The 24,461-nt window shown below is 41.9% G+C and overlaps 1 protein-coding gene across 4 annotated transcripts in view; it reads left to right on the top strand.

Annotated features, from left to right (window-relative positions):
- The window catches only part of UPP1 (uridine phosphorylase 1), a 105,472-nt gene extending 86,450 nt beyond the window's left edge, over positions 1-19,022 (top strand). For 3 of the 4 annotated variants that reach the window (XM_053467777.1, XM_053467779.1, XM_053467776.1), the window contains 3 exons: positions 13,866-14,075; positions 16,938-17,084; positions 18,287-19,022. In XM_053467777.1, the coding sequence (XP_053323752.1) occupies positions 13,866-14,075; positions 16,938-17,084; positions 18,287-18,438 (509 nt within the window). In that variant the 3' untranslated portion in view covers positions 18,439-19,022. The remainder of the gene's footprint in view (positions 1-13,865; positions 14,076-16,937; positions 17,085-18,286) is intronic. The other variant, XM_053467778.1, reaches the window with a different exon arrangement.
- Positions 19,023-24,461: the final 5,439 nt, after the last annotated feature.

Below are 24,461 nucleotides of genomic sequence, written 5' to 3'. Positions count from 1 at the left end.
AGAAAACCCCCGCTGCTAGCCACACCTCCTTCCGGCTGCACGCTGCCCCGGGTACATGACAGGGGAGTCAGAAGCACTGGTAAGTTTGGGGGGGGGGGGAGTGTTAAATGTGGGGCATAAGGCATTTCTGGAGGCAGAGTGCTCTATGAAATGCCTTTTAACCCCCTTAATGCCTCTGCCTCCAGAAATGCCTTTTTAACTCTCTATACGCCACTCTGCCTCCTGAAATGCCTTACACCTCCCTATATGCCACTCTGCCCCATAATATGCCTTTTAACCCCCTTAATGCCAGAGTGGCATATAGGGGTATAAGGCATTTCTGGAGGCATAGTGGCACATAGGGGGTTAAAAGGCATATCAGGGAGGCAGAGTGGCATATAGGGGGTATAAGGCATTTTTGGGGGTAGAGTGGCATTTAGAGGGTTAAAAGGCATATCATGGGGCACAGTGGCATATAGGGGGTATAAGGCATTTCTGGGGCAGAGTGACAAGCCTGGGGGCAGATGTGCATAACTGGGGGGGCAGGTTGGAAAATAGAAGGAAATAAAACCAAAATATTTTTCTCAATCATAGCTTTTATTAAAAAAAAAATAGTTTAGATGAATTAACATTTACTGGTAAAACTTTTTTCCTATAGGGTCTTATATTCAGGCTTTCTTTTTTTCCTAAATTAATATTCAGATTTAGGGGGTCGTCTTATAATCGAGCAAATACGGTAATTCACAGTGATCACAGTTAAGCCTTTTCATTTAGCGATGAAGCTTTTCCTAACAGAAGTCCAAGATCAAATATTGTAGTTCTTCAAAGAACCCTTTCTGGTTTCTTCTCACCCGGAAATACCGTATTAGAAGTCTACAAGATCAAGCCAGTGAAGTCCCCCAGTCATTTACCAATTGATGGCGAGTAAGAGCTTTGCTAATGTTAAATGGACATCACGTTTAGTCCTGGTACATGTATAGTACTTAAACTTCCATGTAACCTTTTCGGATGCAGGCCGCTTGGTGAGCTGTCTACTGTACTTAATTCAGCTTCGGTTCTTCAAATTTCCGATTTGTGTCACGTTTCTGATCATTACGAGCTGTCACTCGGTCATACGAAATGAATCAATCCAGTCCGAGTACACAGTTTCTTCCTAATGCCCCCTGGTGCCCAGTTGCAGTCCTGGGATCCTTATTTTACTGGTACGGTAAGCCAGCCTTCGTTGGTTCATGCGACCGGGGGTACTGGCCATTACACCTTATTCTTTGTCATCTCTGAAAGTCTCGGACTTGTCCTTTTGCTGATCATTTCGTTATGTCTCTCGGTCATACGAACACGAATCAGCCCGGCCAAGTACACAAATTACGTTCTTTCCTACCGATTCCGTTTGGTGCCAAGTTGCAGTCCTGGGAGCCTTGTTGTTTTTTTGACTGGGAAACCGAAAGCCAGTCTTCTTTTGCCCTTCCCCAGGGAGCCGTTGTCGTCAGTCATGTTAATCAGATATGTTAGGTTATTACGTACCAGGATTGGCCTTAACCCGCTCGCATAATCGGGGCAGCCTCAGTGGCGTCTAAGAATACGTTTCCAGCCCAGGTGATTAAAAGCTAGGCAGATGGAACTCCTCCTGTTTCCCTCTTTATATCTCACAACCAATCTCAGAATGCGTAATGCCTCTATAAGCTTGGTCATTCATATTGTCATGTTATGGTACAACTGTGTCTTCTTCTTTTTGCCCTCTATAGGCCTACCTGGTACGTCGGTCATGGCACACCTCAGACCGAATGGACCCTCTCTGGGTCTTTGGTTCTCCGTTCCACTAATCCTATTCGTTTGCCCCTCACACAAATGTGAAGGCTGATGTATATTAGCCTGTAGTTGTGGGAGGGGCTATGGTTATTTAACCAACGCCTCTCCCTTCCACAGCTACGTTACAGCTCCTAACGTTGCCCTCCCTGCCCCCCCTATTAATTTCCTTCCTTTTATTTCCTCTTTTCTCCTCTATCCTTTCTTTCATTTTCTATTTACAGGTTGGCCCTCTATAGGCCTACCTGGTATGTTGGTCATGGCACACCTTAGACCGAATGGACCCTCTCTTGGTCTTTGGTTCTCCATACCACTAATCCTATTCATTTGCCCCTAACACAACAGTAAAAAGGCAGCGGGAGATTAGGGAGGTTAATGCGTTGCTAAAGTCAGGATGAAGGAAGGAGGGTTTTGGCTTTTTAGAGCAATGAGCTGATTTTGCGCTTGGGTACAATCTTTATAGCTGTGATGGATTGCATCTAAACGGTAGAGGGTCTGCTGTGCTGGGGGTCAGGATGGCTAGAAGGTTGAAGGGGATTTTAAACTAGGGGTGGGGGGCAAAAATCTAGAAAATGGAGATAGCACAGAAAGGAGAGGGGCTTTCGATCAGAATGTGGGGGGAGGAAATGGAGGGAGGGGCACTATCAGGACAGAGGAGGTATGTAATGTAAAAAATTCACATAATATACAAGAGACTCATAATAATAAATGTATGCTTACTAATGCAAGGAGCCTAAATAACAAAATGGGGGAAATAGAGGCAATAGCATACACTAAGCAATATGACAGAATAGGCATAACGGAAAAATGATGGAATGAGACGCATGACTGGGCAGTAGGGCTGCAACTAATGATTATTTTCATAATCGATTAGTTGGGCAATTATTTTTTCGATTAATCGGATAAAAAAAATGAATATAAATTTTTCATTTATTTAAAATAATTTCATAAACAAATGATGTTAAATACAAACAGCAGAATAAAAAAAAACTTTGATAAAATGCATTTCTTTATTTCCCAACCAGCCCCCCCAATTTATGCACATTTGAGCTTGCCACGCTGCCTCCCACACATGCCACGCTGCTCTACCCCCACACATGCCACTCCGCTCTACCCCCACATACGCCTTATACCCCCTGATACACCACTCCATCCTCTCCAGACATGCCACGCTGCCCTCCCCATATGCCACTCCACTCTACCCCCAGATATGCCTTATACCCCCAGATATGTCACTCCGTCCTCCCCAGATATGCCTTATACCCCCCCAGACCCCTTTCGCATCACACTGACACCATCCTTTTAAAAATAATCTTCTCTGCCCCCAGGATTTAGATTCCCCTTAGTTTGCCCCCCCCTTTACCTCTAACTGCACCTTAAGTTAACTTTGTTAAATTAATTAAACACCCCATTAACCATAACTGCCCCTAAATTAACCCTAAAGACCCCATCAACCACAGCATCCCCTAAATTAACCCTAAACACACCATTAACCACAGCATCCCCTAGATTAACCCTAAACACCCCATTAACCACAGCTGCCCCTAAATTAACCCTAAACACCCCATTAACCATAACTGCTCCTAAATTAACCTCCACCTCCCCTAACTTTCAGCAGCCCAAATATTAATTTCATACTTAGATGAGTGTCACAGCCATGTGGTTCTGGGAAAAGGAAGGGGCGGGGCCAGTTGTCACAGTGATTACAGGGAGGAACTGGTCAGTAGAAACTGCTGCTGTGAGTCACTGAAACGGATTATATAATGGGGGGTATTTTTCAGAGCGTTTGCTCTGAAAAAACCCTAATTTTATAATCGATAAACATCGATTCAACTAATCGATAAATTCGTTGGCAACGATTTTCATTATCGATTATCGATTTTATCACTTAGTTGTTGCAGCCCTACTGGGCGGTTAACTTAAATGGATACACGTTATCTAGAAAGGATGGGGAAATCAGGAAGGGTGGTGGAGTATGCTTGTATGTCAACATTGAGCTAAAGTGAGGATAATGTGGAAGCTTTATGGGTAGATCGGCTTGGGGCAAAAAGGAAAACAACTACTGGTTGGGATATGTTATAAACCACCTAATGTTAATACTAATGAGGAAGAACAGCTTTTAGAGCAAATTGAGAAAGCAACACATCTGGGTAAAATTACGTTAAAATGCGTTAATTATTGGAGATTTTAATTACCCGGACGTAAATTGGGACAGGGGGACTAGTAGTTCCGCAAGGGGATGTCACGGCTGGTACAAGCACCAACTAGAAAGGATTCCTGTCTGCATTGGCGTTAGCATGCTGTGCCCCCCAATTAAAATGCCGTCCCCCTTTTTTTTTTTTTTTGTCCAGCCACCCCTCTCTCTCCTCCGTGTCCTGATTGACACGGGGGAGAGAGAGGGGCGCCAAGCAGATACTCAGGAATAGGTTTTCAGCAACCGCTTGGCACCCCTCACGCTCCTCCGCGAGGCCTCTGTCTTCAGTATCTTGGTCGTGCTCCCACCACAGGACTTCCCACCACAACATTGTGTAAACTGAGGGAATATCCTTTGCATTCACGGTCAAGTGTGTGATCACTCAAACGTTATTTAAGAATTACTGCTCTGTTACGTTTTTATCTGTACATAACAAATAAAAAAAACAGTAACAGGAAAAGAATATCTGCATATGAATTGTAGTAGGTTACAGCGTAGTTCCTGAAGCAATGGTAGAAGTCTCATGGAACCAAAACCAACTGAGAATCCAGGATAAGGTAAAAATATCATATTTTAAAAAAGGCCAATTTCAATAAGATAAGGGCAGCTTTACAACATATTGACTGGTATAAACGCTTTAGTAAAAAAAAAACAGAGGAAGAATGGAATATCTTCAAACAAATATTAGAAATGTACACTTCTCAGTATGTACCATTGTGTAATAAATATAAAAGAAACAGATTGAAACCAATTTGGCTTAGTGGGGACGTAAACCAAGAAATTAAAAATAAGAAAAGGGGCTTTTAAATCAGACAAATCAGCGGCATTCTATACAAGATTTAAGGAAGCCAATAATGCATGCAAAAAGTGGATTAGATGGGCTTAACTAGAAAGTAAGAAAGTGATAGCCAAAGAGAGCAAAACCAACCCCCCAAAATATTAAAAAAAAAAAAAAATTGTAGGTACACTGAAAACAGATGAGGGTGTTAGTTGATGAGGACCAGGAAAAAGTAGAAACTTTAAGTAACTATTTTTCCTTAGTATATGTTAAGTAGGAAACTATGGCAAGGGATATGAAAATGATTACAATAAGGGAACTCTTAGAGGAGCCACAAGAACTATGAACTTTAGGAAGGCAAAGTTTGATCAACTAAGAGAAGCCCTTAACACTGTAAATTGGGAAAATGTCCTCAAAAACAAAAGAACAGACACTAAATGGGAGATTTTTTTAAATATCTTAAATTCTCACTGTGAAAAGTACATACCGTATGGGAATAAAAGAGTCAGGAACAAGAGAAAACCAATGTGGATAAATAAAAATGTAAAGGTGGCAATAAATGGCAAAAAAAGGCATTTAAGCTACTAAAACAGGAAGGCAGTGAGGAAGCACTAAGAAGCTATCGGGGGGAAAAAATAAAATATGTAAAAATCAGATAAAAGCAGCAAAAGTGGAGAAAGAAAGACTCATTGCCAAAGAGAGTAAAACAAACCCCAAAATGTTCTTTAAATAAATAGTAAAAAGGTTAAAAATGAAAGCGTTGGCCCCTTAAAAAGTAATGAGGGAGAAGTTATAGACGGGGATCAGGAAAAAGCTAATCTATTAAATATATTCTTCTCTGCTGTATTCACAGAGGAAAATGAAATGCCAGGTTATATACAGCAGGATGAGATAAATGCCCCAGTACATGTCGCCTGTCTACGGCTGGAGGAAAGAAGGTTTCTACACCAGCACAGACGGGGGTTCTTTACAGTAAGAGCGGTGAGACTATGGAACTCTCTGCCAGAGGAAGTGGTAATGGTAAACTCAATAAAAGAGTTTGAAAGGAGCCTGGACGTGTTTCTTGAAAGCAATAATATTATAAGTTATGGATATTAGATTAATAGGGACAGAACGTTGATCCAGGGATTTATTCTGATTGCCATATTTGGAGTCGGGAAGGAATTTTCCCCCTGGTATGGGGCAATTGGCATCTGCTTCAAAAGGGTTTTTTGCCTTCCTCTGGATCAACACAGTAGGGACACAATATGTATATAGGTTGAACTTGATGGACTTTGGTCTTTTTTCAACCTTATGAACTATGTTACTATGTTACTGCAAAAAAACTGTTAATTAATTGTGATTGGATGACTCAAAACAAGGTGCTGCAGCAACTAAAGAAAGTTAATGTGAACAATGCTCCGGGGCCTGACAGTATTCACCCACGAGTATTTAAGGAGTTGAGTCAGGAAATAAGTGAACCTTTGTTTTTAATCTTCCAGGATTCTTTTCTTTCAGGAATTATACAGGAGGATTGGAGGAAAGCAGATGTGGTTCCTATATTCAAAAAGGGTTTAAACTCTGCCTGGAAATGATAGCCCTGCGATCTTAACTTCTGTGGCTGGGAAAGTATTTGAAGGGTTATTAAGGGATAATATTCAGGAATTTACATGAATTTGTCGGGATGAACAGGGTTATTAGCTTTATGAAACATAGGTTATGTCAAACAAACTTATTTGCATTCCAGAAGTAGAAGTGTAGATCAAGGTGTTGCAGTGGATGTAATCTGGTTCCACACAATAGGTTAGTATTCAAAGTGAAAGAAATTTGTGTAGATGGAAATTCTTGTTCTTGGGTAGAACATTGGCTTAGAGATAGAGAACAGAGATTTGTTATAAATGGTACATTTGTTATATATGGTACATTTTCAAGCTGGACTAAATTGGTAAGTGGTGTCCCTCAGGGTTCTGTTCTGGGACCAGTTTTAATCAACATATTTATAAATGATCTTGCAATAGATATTACTTTGCTGCAGATGGATTTAGAATGGGGGATTGAGCACACTGGGCGGATGATATTTAATGTAGATAAATGCAAAGTTATGCACTTCGGGGTAAGGAATGCAAAAGCTATTTACACCCTAAATGGTAGTGATTTAGGAATAACAACAAATGAAAAGGATTTGGGAACAAACTAGGCAACAATGTGCAATGTCATTCGGCAGTTGCTAAGGCTAGTAAGGTATCATCATGTATAAAAAGGGGCATCAATTTGCAGGATAAAAATATAATTTTGGAAAAGTGTAGTATGCCTATTTTTCGTGTTCACAAGTGTTATTAAAAAAAATAAATTAAAAGTGATAAAGTTGTGCTATACTTCCCTAGTGACCGCAGCAGCCCAAAAGACACTCTTCCTCAGGGTGTGAATATACAGATATACTGCACTATTTTCAGTTTTATTTTATAGATTCTGTATGAAGACTCATTAAAGATATTTTTCAACATATTCTGAAGGGCCTGAAGCATCTTATCAGTTTGTGAGTGCAACCACAACATCACCTATTTTATTAGAATTTATACTCTTTACACTATATATTTATTTTCTTCCCTTACATGTACCTGCGCCCCAACCATTTGCTTATCTAAAAATATAATTTTGCCTCTTTATAAATCAATGGTAAGACCACACCTTGACTATGCTGTGCAATTTTGGGTGCCTATTCTAAAGAAGGATATTATAGTACTGGAAAAGGTCCAACGGCAGGCTACAAAACTAATAAAAGGAATGCAACACTTAAGTTATGAAGAAAGTTTAACAAATTTAAATCTGTTTAGTTTAGAAAAACAGCACCTCAGAGGGGATATGAAAGCATTATATAAATATATTCGAGGCCATTATAAACCATTGTCCGGAAAACTATTCGTAAACCGGACTATGCGTAGGACAAGTGGTCACGCATTTAGACTAGAAGAAAGGAGATTTAGTCTAAGGCAAAGGAAAGGTGTTTTTTTTTTTTTGTTTTGTTTTTATTTTTATTTTTTTTTACAGTAAGCATGTGAAATTCTCTGCCTGCAGAGGTGGTTTTATAAGAGTCTTTACAGACGTTTAAACGGCAACTGGATGAATAATTGCAAAAACATAATATTCAGGGATATAACTTTTAAATTACGAGGAAATGGCTTGATCCAAGGAGGGATCTAACTGACATTCTGGGGTCAAGAAGGATTTTTTTTTTCTTCCCTAGTTTGTTGCAAAATTGGAGTTTTTTGCCTTCTTTTGGATCAACAGCAATTAACGGATATGGGAAAGACTGAACTTGATGGATGTAAAAAAAAAAATTGAAAAAGTTTATTTTTAAGTGCTAAAATCAGTATTGTAGCTTCCCCAAAATCCCGGCATGGAAAGAGTTAAAATACTAGCATTTAAATTACCCATTGGGTGTCTAGTTAAAAAACAACAAAAGAAAGGTAGGGTTTAATGGGGAAAAGAGTGCCTGAGCAGATGTCAAAATGAAAAGAAAAGGGCATGGTATCGTCTGAAAAGGGCATTATCGACAAAATGCTAAAATAAAAAACGGCCGAAAATAATCGTCCGCAGGGGCCAGGCTGGTTACATGTGCGGTGGTGGCATAGTCTGTGAGCAGCGTCTCTTGTACCAGCCAGGGGAAGAGGAACCCAATGGAGTCATGTGAATGCACGCCACCTGACTCTGCTCCGTTCCTTTTTCCTCCCCTGGGGGGGGACAAGAGAAGTTGTTCGCACAGCAACACAGAGGGAAGCAGCAGGGCCCCTGCAGAAGTCTGCGAGTGAGAGCGCTGCAGTTCAGGTGGGGGAGGGTTATGAATGAGTATGCGTGATTGAAAGAATGAATGTCAGTAGGAGTATATGAATGAGTGAATTAATCTTTGTAGGGCTGCAACTAACTATTATTTTCTTAATCGATTAGTTGGCCTATTTATTTTTTTAATTATTTGGATAAAATTTTTACATTTTTCATTTATTTAAAATAATTTAAAAAACAAACAGCAAAATAAAAAAAAAAACTGGTAAGAATGCGTTTCTTTGTCCCAGATATGCCACATAACCCCCATGCAAAATTATGCTAATATTTAAAACACAATTTAGACAAAACACATCTAACAATATAACAATACATTTGATTCAAGAATACAGTTAAATTATGTAAAGATGAATACCAAGAGATGTTATGATATATGATATACTTTATTAACCCCTTCAATCCCATATGGATATGAAGAATATCCCAAGAATACCCTATGGATGTACCTGTACGTCCAGCCCTTCTGACACATCCCTGCCGCTGCATCGCCGGCATGAAAGCCAGAAAGCTGTTACATTTCAAACTTTTCAAATCAGGCATTACCTTCCGGGTTACGTCAGCAGAAGTTCATTGGAGGACAGGATATCCCCTGCAGGGGATATCCAGTCCTCTGATGAGGCACAGACGCTGCAATCTCTATGCACGTCTGTGAGGACCTGCGTAGAGATCACAGTGTGATGGGTGCAGAGGGATCACGGGGAGGAGAGTGAGTCTCTCACACTCCTCCCATGCTGCAAAACGAAAAAGAGAAAAAAAAACGGTTATTTAAAAAATAATAAAAAAAATCAAAATATAAATAATTTAAAAAAATAATAGTGAGCTAAGTGATGTCATTGTGACATCACTGGCATTAACAACATGTTCAAGAGGTCCCTAAGAGGACCTCTAACCCGACAAACCCATGCATGTGGTACTCAGGAGATATTGCTGAACACATATAGTAAGGCTGAGGGAGATAGAGGAGTCCGGTATGCAGGAAAAACACAGAGGCGAGATGCAACAGGAACAAGTGAAGTAAATGCAGCGATATCGGTACACATAGTCGGGATCAGGTTCATGGAGAGCAGCGTAGTCCAGTACATAATCCAGGTTCACGGAGAGCAGCGTAGTCAAAACAAAAGCCAAGGTCGGTACAGCAGAAATCAGGAAAGCCGTTTAGTATCCAAGGGTCGGACAATAGAAGGCAGCAATGTCAGAGGAATAGCCAGGTTTGGTATCTGGAATCAGGAGAAATCACAAAGGAATTTTGTATTCGGCAAAATAACTGAGCACTGAGCTGAGCTCGGTGCTGGGTTTTGAACTTGCGGCTCGGGGGATACTCCTCCCCCGAGTGTGACGTCATCCAGGCATGTTCCCCGGCCTTCAACAAACGCATAAAGTTTGTTGAAGGCGCGCGCGCCCCTAGAGGCAGTCAGGCTGGCTGTGGAGAAGGAAGGAGACGCGTCGCGGAATCCGGTACCCTCAACTAACGGGTACTCCGGTGAGTGGCTTTGTCGGAGTCCAGAGCTCAGACCCTGGCACATATTGGGGTGTCATGTGACATATACCAGGAGCTGTAAGTTCATACATAAAGTATGGGGAAAAATACACACAAAAAATACTACTGAAAAATGCTGGTGGTAAAATGTGTGCATGCAAAGAGTTAAAATACCAGCATTTGAAATACCCTGGGGTGTCTAGTTTTCAAAAATATATAGTTTTATTGGGCACACTGAAATGGCCAAGTTCAAAGATGACCCAAATAGGGCATGGGCAGTGGATCACCAAATGCCAAAGTTCAACATTGAAAAATAAGCATGCCCCAAATGTGGCCCTTTTGCCTCCAAACAGCCAGACAAACCCATTCATGTAGGGTATCGCTGTACTTGGGAGATGTTGCTGAACACATATTGGGGTGTTTTATGATAGTGACATACACCAGGACCTGTTAATTCATACCTGAAGTAAAATGTGTGTGGAAAAAAAGACTACCAGAAAGTTTGATAAAGGCTGGTGGTAGAATTAGTGCATGGAAAGAGTTAAAATACTGGCATTTGATATACCCTGGGGTGTCTAGTTTTCGAAAATATATGATTGCATTGGCCGGCTTCAAAGATACACATGGGGGAAGAATTACCATATTTGGAAAAAATGGTTTTGAAATAGCAAAACGCTACCTGTACTTATTGCCCCATACCATGAAGAAAAAAAGCACAAAAACATTGGGTATTTCTAAACTGGACAAATAGTAGAATCTATGTAGCAGGTTTTTTCATTACCTTTTATAGATGAGTAAAAAGATTTTTCAACCAACCGGCACTTCCGCTGGGGCTTCTATTATGGAGCGCCAGCATTACATGACCTTCCGGTGCTCCACCATAGAAGCCCTGGCGGAAGTACTGGGTAGCAGCAGAGGTTGTCTGCTGCAGGCGTCCACTGGCTGCCCCCACTTGACACCAGGGAGTCTGGAGCACGGGGAACAAGCCTAGGGACACATCGGTAAGTCAGGGGGGGCATATAGGGGGTTATAAGGCATACTAGGTGGGGCAGAGTGACATATGGGGGGGTATAAGGCATATCTGGGGGTCAGATGTGCATAACTGGGGGGCAGGTTGGCAAATAAAAGGAAAATCATAGTTTTTATTAAATATGAAAAAATAGTTTACATGTAAATTAATACTTACTAGTAAAACTTTACTATAGGGTAGTCTAATATTCAGGCTTTTTTTCTAAATTAATATTCAAATTTGGGGTGGGGTCCTGTTATAATCATGGTCATCTTATAATCGATCAAATACTGTAATACCTAAAGTAGAATGTGTAGGAAAAACGCACACAAAAAATACTACTTCTAGCTTTGATAAAGACTGTTGGTAAAATGTGTAGGTCTGTAACTAATGACTATTTTCATAATCGATTAGTTGGCTGATTATTTTTTCGATCAATTAATCGGATAAAAAAATAAAAATTTTTGTTTATTTTAAATAATTTAATGAGCAAACTGGATGTTAAAAATAGCAGAATAAAATGCATTTCTTGTTTTTATTTCCCAATCTTCACATCTGAGCCCAGGCTTGCCACACTGCCTCCCAGATATGCCTTTAACCCCCAGTATGCCTTATGCCCTATGCCCACATATATGCCACTACGCCCACCCCAGATATGCCTTATACTCCGCTGATGTCTTATACCCTCTTGATATGCCTTATTTCCCCGATATGCCTTGTGAGCGTTGTGCATATACCGTGTTTGCTCGAATTTATAAGACGACCCCCCAAATCTTAATATTAATTTAGGAAAAAAAGAAAAAGCCTGAATATAAGACGACCCTATAGGAAAAAAGTTTTACCAGTAAATGTTAATTCATTTAAACACTTTTTTTAATAAAAGGTATGCTTGAGAAAAATATTTTGGTTTTATTTCCTTCTATTTTCCAACCTGCCCCCCAGTTATGCACATCTGCCCCAGAAGTGCCTTATACCCCCTATATGCCACTGTGCCCCATGATATGCCTTTTAACCCTCTAAATGCCACAGTGCCCCATGATATGCCTTTTAACCCTATATGCCACTGTGCCCCATGATATGCCTTTTAACCCTATATGCCACTCTGGCACTTAGAGGGTTAAAAGGCATATTATGGGGAAGAGTGGCATATAGGGAGGTTTAAGGCATTTCAGGAGGCAGAGTGGCATTAAAGGGGTTAAAAGGCATTTCACAGAGCACTCTGCCTCCAGAAATGCCTTACACCCCCCATTTAACACTCCCCCTCCCTCCTCCAAACTTACCGGTGCTTCTGAGTTGGGGGGGGCGCATAACACAGGAGGGTCCAGGTCCCCTGCATCTGAGCCCCAGGTGCTTCAGGACTCAGAAGCACCGGTAAGTTGGAGGGGGCATAACACAAGAGGATGCAGCTCCCCTGCATCCTCCTGTGTTATGCCCCCCCCCAGCTTACCGGTGCTTCTGAGTCCCCAGTGCTTAGTCCGGGCAGCGTGTAGAGCTCTACGCGATTGTATCGTGTAGAGCTCTACGCGATTGTATCGTGTAGAGCTCTACGCGATTGTATCGTGTAGAGCTCTACGCGATTATATCGCGTAGAGCTCTACACGCAGCCCGGACTAAGCACCCGGGACTCAGATGCACCGGTAAGTTGGGTTGTGGGTTAACACAGGAGGATCCAGGTCCCCTGCATCTGGGTCCCCAGTGCTTAGTCCGGGAAGCGCGTAGAGCTCTACGCGATTGTATCGCGTAGAGCTCTACACGCAGCCCGGACTAAGCACCGGGGACTCAGAAGCACCGGTAAGTTGGGGGGGGGGTTAACACAGGAGGATCCAGGTCCTCTGCATCTGCTGCGGGGGATCTGGATCTCAGTCTCATAATCAGACCTATTTGAGGTCTGATTATAAGACGACCCTGATTATAAGACTTGGGGTATTTTTCAGAGCATTTGCTCTGGAAAAAACCTCGTCTTATAATCGAGCAAATACGGTACAAGCCTCTGCTGCTACCGGCACTTTCGCTGGAGCTTCTATGACTGAGCACCGGAAGGTCATGTGACGCCGGTGCTCCATCATAGAAGCGCAAGCACCTCCTCTCTGGCAGCCAGCAAACGTTGTGCAATGCGCGCAGACAACCTCCGCCGCTACTGGCCGGTACTTCTGCCGGGGCTTCTATGGTGGAGCACCAGAAGGTCATTTTTCAGCATTTGCCCTGAAAAAACCCTCATCTTATATTCGATAAAATTGATAATGAAATTCATTGCCAAATAGCACATAGGGGCAGATTTGCCAGATTTGAAAATGGTTTTAAAATAGCAAAACGCTACTTGGAATTATTGCCCTATAACTTGTAAAAACATTTTTTTAAAAAGAAACAAAACTTTGGGTATTTATAAGCTCAGGACAGATAGTAAAATCTATTTAGTAGTAAAAGTCAGAAAAAGTCCTACATTTACCATATTTTATACTTTTTTTTATAGTAAATGATATGATACAATTAAAATAATTGCATCTAAAGAAAGTCCTTCTTGTCCTGAAAAATAAAACCGATATATAACTTGTGTGGGTTCAGTAAATGGGAAAGAAGCGAATTACAGCCATTATAACAAAGGGGTTAAGGGATTATTGTAGAGTTTATCCTGTATGAACCAGCTGCACTTAAATTTAACTGTTTGCATGGCACTTTTTGCACTTATCAGCACCCTTTGTTTATTTTCTTCACTACATTAAAAGTATTTATAACAGTGCTTCAAATAAGAGTTTGCATTGTTTTTTTGTTCTTTTATACATCTATTAAATTTTCATCCTTGTTTTAGGTGTTGAGCCAGGTTCTGTTGTGATCACAAGTCAGTCTGTCGATGCAACTTTTAAGCCTCAGTTTGAACAGATGATACTAGGAAAAACTGTAGTTCGTAATACCGAATTGGATCCTGGTTTAATCCAAGAACTGGTTCAATGTAGCAAAGAGATAAATGAATTCAATACAGTCATTGGAAACACCATGTGCACAATGGATTTTTATGAAGGTATGTTTGCAAAAAATGTGTTTGTATGTATATATACACTATATGGACAAACATATTAGGACCTGACCATTAACATGGTCTTTGATGACATTGTATTTTAAATACATAGACATTAATATGAAGTTGATCCCAACTTTGCAACAATAACAGCTTTCGCTCTTTTGGGAAGGCTTTCCACAAGATTTTGGAGTGTTTCTATGGGAATTTTTGCCCATTCATCCAGTAGAGCCTTTGTACAGTCAGACACTGATGTATAAGAAGCCCTGGCACTCAATCTCTGTTCCAATTGATCCCAAAGGTGTTTTATAGAGTTAATGTAAGGGTTCTGTGGGGGCAAGCAAGTTCTTCCACAACAAACAATATCTTTATGGACCTTGCACAGTCATGCTGAATAGGAAAAGGCTTTCCCCGAAGTTGGAAACATAGCATTGTCCAAAATGTATAGGTATGCTGGCAATGAGTCTGATTGAAACACCTGAATTCGATAATTAAGACGTCTGTCAATACTATTGTCCATATAGTGTGTGTGTGTATGCATACGTGCATGGTATATGTCAGCAAGGTTCAGTTGTGAAGCCAACATGCCTTGATTTGTCATCCTGTTGGGAGGTTACACTACCAAATATACAGTGTGCATATTTACAGCTTTTAAACATGACATTTCTAATAAATTGATTTGGGCCAATTTACCATACTGCCATTTACAATTAAGCATCTAGTAGTATATGATTATACAACCTAGAGTTTTAGGCATATTTACAGTCTTTGATTAAGCCAAAGTTGGCAATACAGTATTACAAATGATTATTCTAGAATCATAGGTGTACCTGCAGAAAACTACCCAAAATGTATTTAGCTACTCCTTTTAAGATTCTATGATACCCAACATACATATTTGTGTGTTTGGGTGATTTTAAGGCTAAAATAAGTACACGCACTTTCTAGGGGATAATTTTTACTTGTGCACTTGACTTAAGTGGTTTTCTTCTACCTTATCCACCATTGCTGAATGTGACCAGTGATTGCATCCCAGCCGTTGTAGGCAAAAGTCTTCAGCAGCAGTGACCTGGAAAGAGTCGTAGGAGCACTTCAAACTGAAACAAAACAAAGATTTGACTAGTGTGGCCTAGTCAAAGTTCTGACTTAAATCTGATTGAGATGCTGTGGTTAGTGCTCAAAAACCCTCCAGCGTGACTGAATTAATACAATATAGCCAAAAACAGTGGCCCTGAAGTTCTCCACTGTGATTTAAAACGTTCAATTCTAGGTGTTTCTGCCAAGCCTTTTTACTTTATTTTTTCCCATGAGCGATATACACTCACTGGCCACTTTATTAGGCACACCTGTTCAATTGCTTGTTAACACAACTAGCTAATCGGCCAATCACATGGCAGCAACTCAGTGCATTTAGGCATGTAAACTGCTGAAGTTCAAACCGAGCATCGGAATGGGGAAGAAAGGAGATTTAAGTAACATAGCATGGTTGTTGGTGCCAGACGAGCTGGTGTGAGTATTTCAGAAACGGCTACTGCAATTTTCGTGCACAACCATCTCTAGGGTTTACAGAGAATGGTCCTAAAAATAGAAAATATCCAGTGAACGGCAATTGTGTGGACGATAATGCCTTGTTGATGTCAGAGGAGAAGGTATGCAGAATACATCTCTGAACGGGCAACACGTCAAACCTTAAAGCAGATGGGCTACAGCAGCAGAAGACCACACAGGAAACTGAGGCTACAATTCATACAGGCACACCAAAATTGGACAATGGAAGACTGGAAGAACATTCCCTGATCTGATGAGTCTTGATTACAGCTAAAACTCCAAGTCAGAGATATTGGCATGTGAACCAGCCAGCCGGCATGGCTTGAGAAGGACCCTATTGGGTTGAAATGTCGCCACTCATGTGGAAACAAAATTGCACTGATTTATTCACATTGCTGTTGGGTGGAACCCTGCTCGAGCAATTAAGGTGATGTCTGATCGTCTCCGAAGTGTCTATCGATTCCAGCTACGACATTCAGATGGCAGGTTCAGACATTGGTATAAACAACATGAAAGCTTGGATCCATCCTGCCTTGTAGCAATGGTTGAGTCTGGTGGTGGTGGTGAAATGGTGTGGGGGACATTTTCTTGGCACACTTTGGGCCCCTTAGTACCAATTGAGCATTGTTTTAACACACCACCTACCTGAGTATTGTTGCTGACCATGTCCATACCTTTATGACCACAGGTTACCCATCTTCTGATGGCTACTTCCAGCAGGATAATGAACTCACATCATCTCAAACTGGTTTCCTGACCATGACAATTAGTTCACTGTACTCAATGGACACAAAATCTCAACCCAATAGAGCACGTTTGGGATGTGGTGGAATGGGAGAATCGCATCATGGATGTGCAGCTGACAAATCTGCCACAACTGTGTGATGCCATCATGTACATATGGACCAAAATCTCTGAGGAATGTTTCCAGCACCTTGTAGAAAGTATACAACGAAGAATGAAGGCAGTTCCGAAATCAAAAGGGGGTCTAACCTGATACTAGCAAGGTGTACCTCCATAAAGTGGCCAGTGAGTGTACGTTTTGATTAACTCTTTACCTTCAATAAATGAAATGATCACTTAAAATCTGCATTTCACGTTTTCTCACATTGTCATCTTATATTAAATTAGGTGAAACATTTAAATAAGCAAAAATAAAAGAAATCCGGAAAGGAGCAAATACTTTTTCACACGGCTGTATCTTATAAATACTGCAAAATAAGTTTGTGCTATATATATGTATAGTTTTTTACATCGTAGTAATAGGGTTGTGATGTCTGTATAATGCACCCTTAACTTGTAATTTTACACACATAGGACAAGCACGTCTTGATGGTGCATTTTGCTCCTACACAGAAGAAGCAAAAATTGAGTACCTGAAAACAGCATATGAAGCAGGCGTACGAAATATTGAGATGGAGTCATCTGTGTTTGCAGCAATGTGTAATATCAGTGGCCTGAGAGGTAAAACTGCCCATCCAATAAAATAATAATAAAGTTTGAACGTGGTTTTCCTTTGCAATGGGTGCGTCATAGGCGCTATTTTCCGTAAATACGCCTCTGCTATCTGGATTACAAAATGTTCCTACAAAAATCAGATGATCATTGATTATTTTTATTCGTCATAACAGCAGCTTAGCTTTAGAAAATTTGTGAACATTCAGTCACTCAAAGAACATGTTGCTGTGCACAGCCCATAGTGTAAACTGTATTCAAATGTACAACTTTGAATCTGTACTATGGTATTGAAATGATCAGAAGCAGATGGGTCTTCAGTTGCATATGTGAAAAACTAGAACTTAATTCTTTAGCTATCATTATATTCTAGAAGTCTAGTGAAAGGCTATGCCCCATTGATAAATAACTATAATTGGTGCTTGCCAATTTAGGTAGCTATGATTGGTGACATTCCATAATCAATCACTGCACTGTTTTTGATAATGCTTTTGTGCTCCTTTCCGTCCAAGTTTTCGTTAGAGGGTTGATGCCATGAGCTATCAAAATCCTAATTTTCATTAACAGTGGTTGAAAATACATGGTTTGTCGTTAAACAACATGTCTAAAAACCACAATAGTGGTTGTAAAATCTTCAGTGCGACTTTAAAAAAAAAAAACAGTTACCCAAAATTGTAGTTGTAGGGTATGTACAAAATGTACCTGTATAAACAAAGTGTATAGTCCCGTGCAGCTATAGGTACAAACACCTCTGCTCCAGCAGGTGTGTGCAGCATTACATATAACAAACAGAAAAATCACAGCGCTCAGGGATGCAACACAGAAGGGAAAATCCATTTCCATATTACATGGCAGAGAAGGGGTCCTGCAGATGTTCTGGGGTGTGCAAACCCCTTTCCTAATGCACACCTACAGCATTGACAAGATTACTCTTAAGATGTACCTGAACGTCCTATGTTTTATTGACAGCCTTGGCTCCCCCAGCCAGCAGAAGTCAGCATTGCCTGCAGAAATGCAAGTGCTTGAACACTGTTACATAAATGCTAAATCAGGCATTCCCTTCCAGTAGGCATCACTGCTGATGCACACCAGACCCTGCTGGATTCTCCGATTTGCTCCCCATGCATTGGTTGAGTTTAAGCTAGTTGAAGAAAATTATTTGACTTGTTTTAGTTATTTTTGCCCATTTAATAACTTTTATTCTCTTACAGCTGCAGTGGTATGTGTCACACTGTTGAATCGTTTGGAAGGAGACCAGATTTCTTCCCCTCATGATATTCTTGTGCATCATCAACAAAGACCTCAGAAATTAGTTGGTTTCTTTATCAAGAAACATTTCTCTAATCCTGGAATGTCATTTTGACACATCATTCATATTAAACAATGTGATGTACTTTTCTTCCAAGAGCATAGCATATCTCCAACACATGCAAGTAAGAGTATATTTTTGTGTGCAAAATAATGACAGTTATTGTAACAGAACTTGGTCCTATTAGTGTGTGTTTTGTATATTGTTTTTGTCATACATTTTATCGCCATTATATTGAATTATTGTAGCCCTTTGGGAGTTGTGTCCCTCGCCCCTATAACCTTCCCCCATACTACTAGTCTCCTTAGTGCATGCATGGCCACATGCATGTTTCCCATTTCATGGAATGGTCATGGGGGTGAGGGACACAAGTGGGCTACAATAATACATTTTATTGGTAATAAAATATATAACATAAACCAAATTGTAGGAACCTTTCTGGCTACTCCTTGTGTCACCTTCCCCAGGATCAACTCTGTTGGCCACATTAAATGAACACTCACCCATCACATTCAATGTACCATTGGCCAGAGATAAAGACTGATCCAATTTGTGTCCTGTTCATTCACCTTTGTCGTGTTCTTTAAAAGGTTGTGTTTTTCCTCAATAAATGTGACCCATTACCTTTTGCATCCTAACTGGTGTGCCATTTCTTTACTGCTGGTAAGAATTATTTGGGAGGCGCTCACTTGCTCCTATATTCCGAGCAGCTGCCTACTTGTACCGGCTCACACTAAGAAGAGAGCAGCAACGGTGTGCAAAGATCTCTTGGTCAACCCCTGGTATTACCAGCATTACCAGGGCCAGCCTTAGGGGTGTGCAACCTGTGCGGACGCACAGGGCGCCACAGCAACAGGGGTGCCTGCCTGGGACTTAAATTAAAACATTGGGGTTTTTTTTGTGCCAAGCGGGCGCTTGTGAAGTTTTCAGCAACTGCTCGGCGCCTCTCACTCTCCATGACTCCGTCGCGGTGCCGGCGTTTCATGCTGAGAGCCGGAATTATTCTGCCGCTTAGCTGTGAAGTGCGCACCGCGGCAGAGTGGGAAGACGGATGCCTCCCGCTCCCACAGCAGGACTCTGGCAACAAGGTAAGTAAGGATAGGGAGAGGGGGTAGATAGTGAGAAGGGGCCGGGGGGGGAGGCAGTGAGAAGGGGCCGGGGGGGGAGGCAGCGAGAAGGGGCCGGGGGGGGAGGCAGTGAGAAGGGGCCGGGGGGGAGGCAGTGAAAAGGGGCCGGGGGGGCAGTGAGAAGGGGCCGGGGGGGCAGTGAGAAGGGGCCGGGGGGGGAGGCAGTGAGAAGGGGCCGGGGGGGAGAGGCAGTGAGAAGGGGCCGGGGGGGGCACCAGAGGAGTAGTCCGCACAGGGCGCCAGAACACTTAAGGTCGGCTCTGAGTATTACCATTCTATTGTGATTTTGAGTTTGCGTACCTGTGACGTTATTTTAATCATGGAAACCATTTGCTTCTTCTAGTGAAAGGTAAACTAAAACTAAGATGAGCATTCATTTGAAATAGTTGTTTTCCTATGAAATACGTTTATTTTGCCCATAAACTATATTTGTGATTGAGGCTTACATTGTGGGTAACTGTATAAGTAGGGTAATGCTTAGGAAGAATAGTAGTATGGTACAGTTTGATATTGAAGAAAGATTAGTGTTGCATTGTGTCAAAAAACTAGGTGGTGATGAACTTAGTCTGCCCAAAATAAGCAAAACAAGAGACTATTGACATTTTCTGGCCCTGAGTAAGATGAGAGATTGTGAAAGTGGAAGTAACTGATTTACTTATTGGAAGACATGGTGTAGTGCGTTTTAATTATATCACTCCTGGGCCTGGTCACAACAGGTTTAATTAGCTAAATATATAATATATATATATTGTGACAAAAGGTGTGGTAAAGTGATAGATGGCAGGTATATTAGACCAGCCTTGGTCAATAGTAGCCTGCTTTAAAATATGTCCCAGGGAAATATGTTGTTTGTTTACAAACTGCACTACTGGCAGTTTGCAAAACATGGTAAGGGTCCCTGGGGCGGAGCACCTGGAAGAGCGGGGTGGGCCAGTGCTCCAACAGCACTAATTGCTGTTTTGATCCAGTCCAGAGCCTGCATTCTGGACAGGAGCTCCACAGGTGTGGACTAAGTAACAGCTCACCTGTGGCTGATTAATTAGCAGGCAGAAGGTTAAAGGGTTTGAGCCTGATTCAGAGGAGGAAGCCACTGTTATGCCAGCTAGGAGAGCTGATGAACTGAGGGGTGGTTTTCTCTCTGCAAAGCCATATTGATGGTAACTTGTGACCTGTTTTGTCCTAAGCAAAGACTGTTATTCTGCTTACAACTGCTGCTGTTTATTCCTTTAAAATAAACATTGAAGCTGAGCTGGATGTGTCCTGGACTTCATTTACCCTAGAAGACTGTGGTTACAGCCAAGATCCTTGACAAAAAATCCCAAGGAAAAGGGAGGCCTGTCACATATGGTGGAGTATGCGGGTATCCACGTAAGTCTTTGGGTAGAAGTCAGTTACAGCTCAACATGGAGGATATTATCAAGGCTTTGATCCAATCCACCACTGTGCAACAGGAGGCTAACAGGAGAGCTAACAGTTCTGCAGCAATTGGTACTGACCCAGGCAGAGAATGCTAAACTCCTGGCCAAAGCACAAATAGAAAGCACTGAAACCTTAGTGCAACAGATTGCAGTGGCACAACTTGAGGCATTTAAAGTAACCCGTGAAGAGCAGCAAAATGCTACCCGTGTGCTACAGCAGGAGATCCAAGCTATTTCTGAAAAGCTGGACTTGGACCCTGAGGCTCTCCCCAGGACCAAAGATGATTCGGGCAAGCCACTACCTCCAAAAGATGACTGCATCAGATGATGTTGAAGCCTACCTTCTGGCATTTGAAAGCACAGCAGAGAGAGAGAAATGGCCGGCTACCGAGTGGGCAAGCGTACTGGCACCATTCCTGAGCGGAGAGCCGCAGAAGGCGTACTATGACCTAGAGCCTGCAGAAGCAAGCAACTACAGAAAATTGAAAGCTGAGATCCTGGCACGTCTAGGGGTAACCTCTGCGGTACGTGCCCAAAGATTCCACTCATGGGCGTTTTCCCAGGACAAAGCTGCAAGATCCCAAATGTTTGACCTCATACATCTGGCCTGGAAATGGTTACAACCTGAAGTTAATTCAGCTAGCCACATTGTGGAAATCCTAGTGATGGATCGATTTTTGCGTGGTTTACCAGCGGCCCTGCGTCGATGGGTCAGCCAGAGTGATCCACACACAGCAGACCAGCTAATTGCCTTGGTGGAAAGATATGTGGCTGCAGGAGAACTGTTAAGCCCTGCTTCACCAGATAAACCCCGCAATTCTAAGGTCAAGGATTCTGCAAGACTTGGTAAGACTGTTCTGGGTTTAAGGGGGGCTGAAGAACTGCAGCTATATTCTCAGGACACCAGGGACAATACTCCAGGACTCAGAGGGTTAACCAGACGTAATAGGCCTGGGAGAGGAACTAATTGGGGGTCAGACTATGTTGTGAAGTGCTTTAGGTGCAATGAGGCTGGTCATATGGCTAAAGAATGCCCCTTGAAGGATGAACCTATGGAGTGCAATATGGGTGAAAATGAGGGAATGCATTCATTTTTGTTTAATTGTGTTGCGTCTATTAACAATGACTATGATAATAACTCTTATTGGTGCTATGTTAATGTGAATGGAAAAATGTCTAAAGCATTACTTGATTCAGGAAGTATGGTCACATTAGTAGCAGAATCTGTAATACCCTATGTGAAGTCTGATCATGTACAAAAAGTGGGAATTATCTGTGTTCATGGGGATAAGAGAGAGTATCCCACAGCAGAAGTAAATATTGGAACCCCATATGGTTCTCTAAAGTACAGAGTGGGTGTAGTACCTAGACTATCCCAGCAGGTGGTAATAGGTAGAGATTTTCCCCATTTTCTAGAATTATGGGCCTCTGCAGAAAAGACAGGCCAAAGCTTGTCAGAAATTAACCAAGCTGATGAGGATGATGTGTTTCCTTTTGCCAATACCGAATTGGATTTTGACCATCGGGAGAGACACCCGGGAAAATCTTACTACCCTAAACCAGTACTAGTGGGGGACAACCCAGAACAAACTAGTGAGGAGCCGGCTAATACTGCAGAGAATGATGACTTATTGGACATAGGGATCAGTCCTGGTAACTTTAAAAGCGCCCAGTGGGAAGATCCCACTTTAATTGCATCCCGAAACAATATAAAGGTTGTAAATGGGGTTGCTGCTCAGCCAGGAGAAGCACTGTCATTCCCTTATTTTGAAACGTTAAATGACTTAATCTACCGTGTAGAAAAGAAAGCTGCAGATACTATTAAGCAGCTGTTGGTTCCACAGGCTTTCCGTAATATAGTATTGAAGTTGGCTCACAGCCACATACTAGGAGGACACCTTGGAGTTGATAAAACCAGAGAGAGAGTCCTTAAACGTTTTTACTGGCCTGGAGTGCTTGCTGCTATAACAAACTATTGCTCTTCATGTCCTGAATGCCAGCACAGGGCCCCGTTCAAGGCTTTCCGTAGTCCGCTAGTTCCCCTACCTATCATAGATGTACCCTTTGAAAGGATCGCTATGGACTTAGTAGGGCCACTGATAAAATCCGCTAGAGGGCATCAGTATATACTAGTCGTTCTGGACTATGCAACACGATACCCTGAAGCCATACCCTTACGTAATTCCTCTGCAAAGTCAATAGCAAAGGAGCTAATGCTGATGTTTAGCAGAGTGGGTATCCCCAAGGAAATCCTGACGGACCAGGGGAACCCCTTTTATGTCCAGGGTCACCAAAGAGCTATGCAGACTCGTAAGGTGTTTAACCTGCAGGTTAAACACCTTACGACCTCAGTATATCACCCACAGACTGATGGTTTAGTAGAAAGATTTAATAAAACCCTTAAGAGTATGTTACGGAAAGTAATTGACACTGACGGGAAAAACTGGGATTGTTTATTGCCATATCTAATGTTCTCCATTAGGGAGGTTCCGCAGGCCTCCACAGGCTTCTCTCCTTTTGAATTGTTGTATGGGAGGCATCCCCGTGGAATGCTGGATATAGCTAAAGAGACCTGGGAGCAGGAGACCACACCCTACCGGAGTGTAATTGAGCACATAGCTCAAATGCAGGATAGAATGGCTACTATTTTGCCTATTGTCAGGGAACACATGCAGAAAGCTCAGCAGGCTCAGAAAAACAGTTATAATCGTAATGCCCGAATCAGAGTGTTTCAGCCTGGAGAGAGGGTGTTGGTACTGGTCCCTACAGTAGAGAATAAGTTCCTGGCAACTTGGCATGGACCATACGAGATAATCGAGAAAGTGAGTGACGTCGATTATAAAGTTAGGCAATCAGGTAGAAGAAAGCCTGAGCAGTTGTATCATGTAAATCTGCTGAAACCTTGGAAAGACAGAGAGGTCTTGGTAGCTTTAAAGCCTTCAGAACCTCCTAAGGCCGAGCCAGAGGTAAATATAGCCGAGACACTATCTATACATCAGAAGCAAGAGGTCAGGGATTTTATAAGAAGAAATAAGGATGTTTTCTCTGTAGTCCCAGGAAAGACTAATGTTATCAAACATGACATAGTCACAGAACCAGGAAAAAGGGTTAATCTCAAACCCTATAGAATACCTGAGGCCCGGCGGGAGGCTATAAACATAGAGGTCGAAAAAATGCTAAAACTTGGAGTCATTGAGGAATCCCAGAGTGACTGGAGCAGTCCTATTGTATTGGTGCCAAAACCTGATGGCACATGGAGATTCTGTAATGACTATCGGAAGTTGAATGGCATCTCAAAATTTGACGCGTACCCAATGCCAAGAGTTGATGAGTTGATAGAAAGACTGGGTAAAGCACGCTATTTGACAACTCTAGACCTGACAAAAGGTTACTGGCAAGTCCCTCTCACAGACCGGGCCAAGGAAATAACAGCCTTTTCAACACCCAGTGGCCTGTTTCAGTACACTGTATTGCCATTTGGGTTACATGGTGCACCTGCCACATTCCAACGAATGATGGACAGAATTCTTAA

The sequence above is a fragment of the Spea bombifrons genome, chromosome 5 (assembly GCF_027358695.1).
Source record: "Spea bombifrons isolate aSpeBom1 chromosome 5, aSpeBom1.2.pri, whole genome shotgun sequence".
Classification (NCBI taxonomy): Eukaryota; Metazoa; Chordata; class Amphibia; order Anura; family Pelobatidae; genus Spea; species Spea bombifrons.
This window is presented reverse-complemented; position numbering and strand designations above follow the sequence as displayed.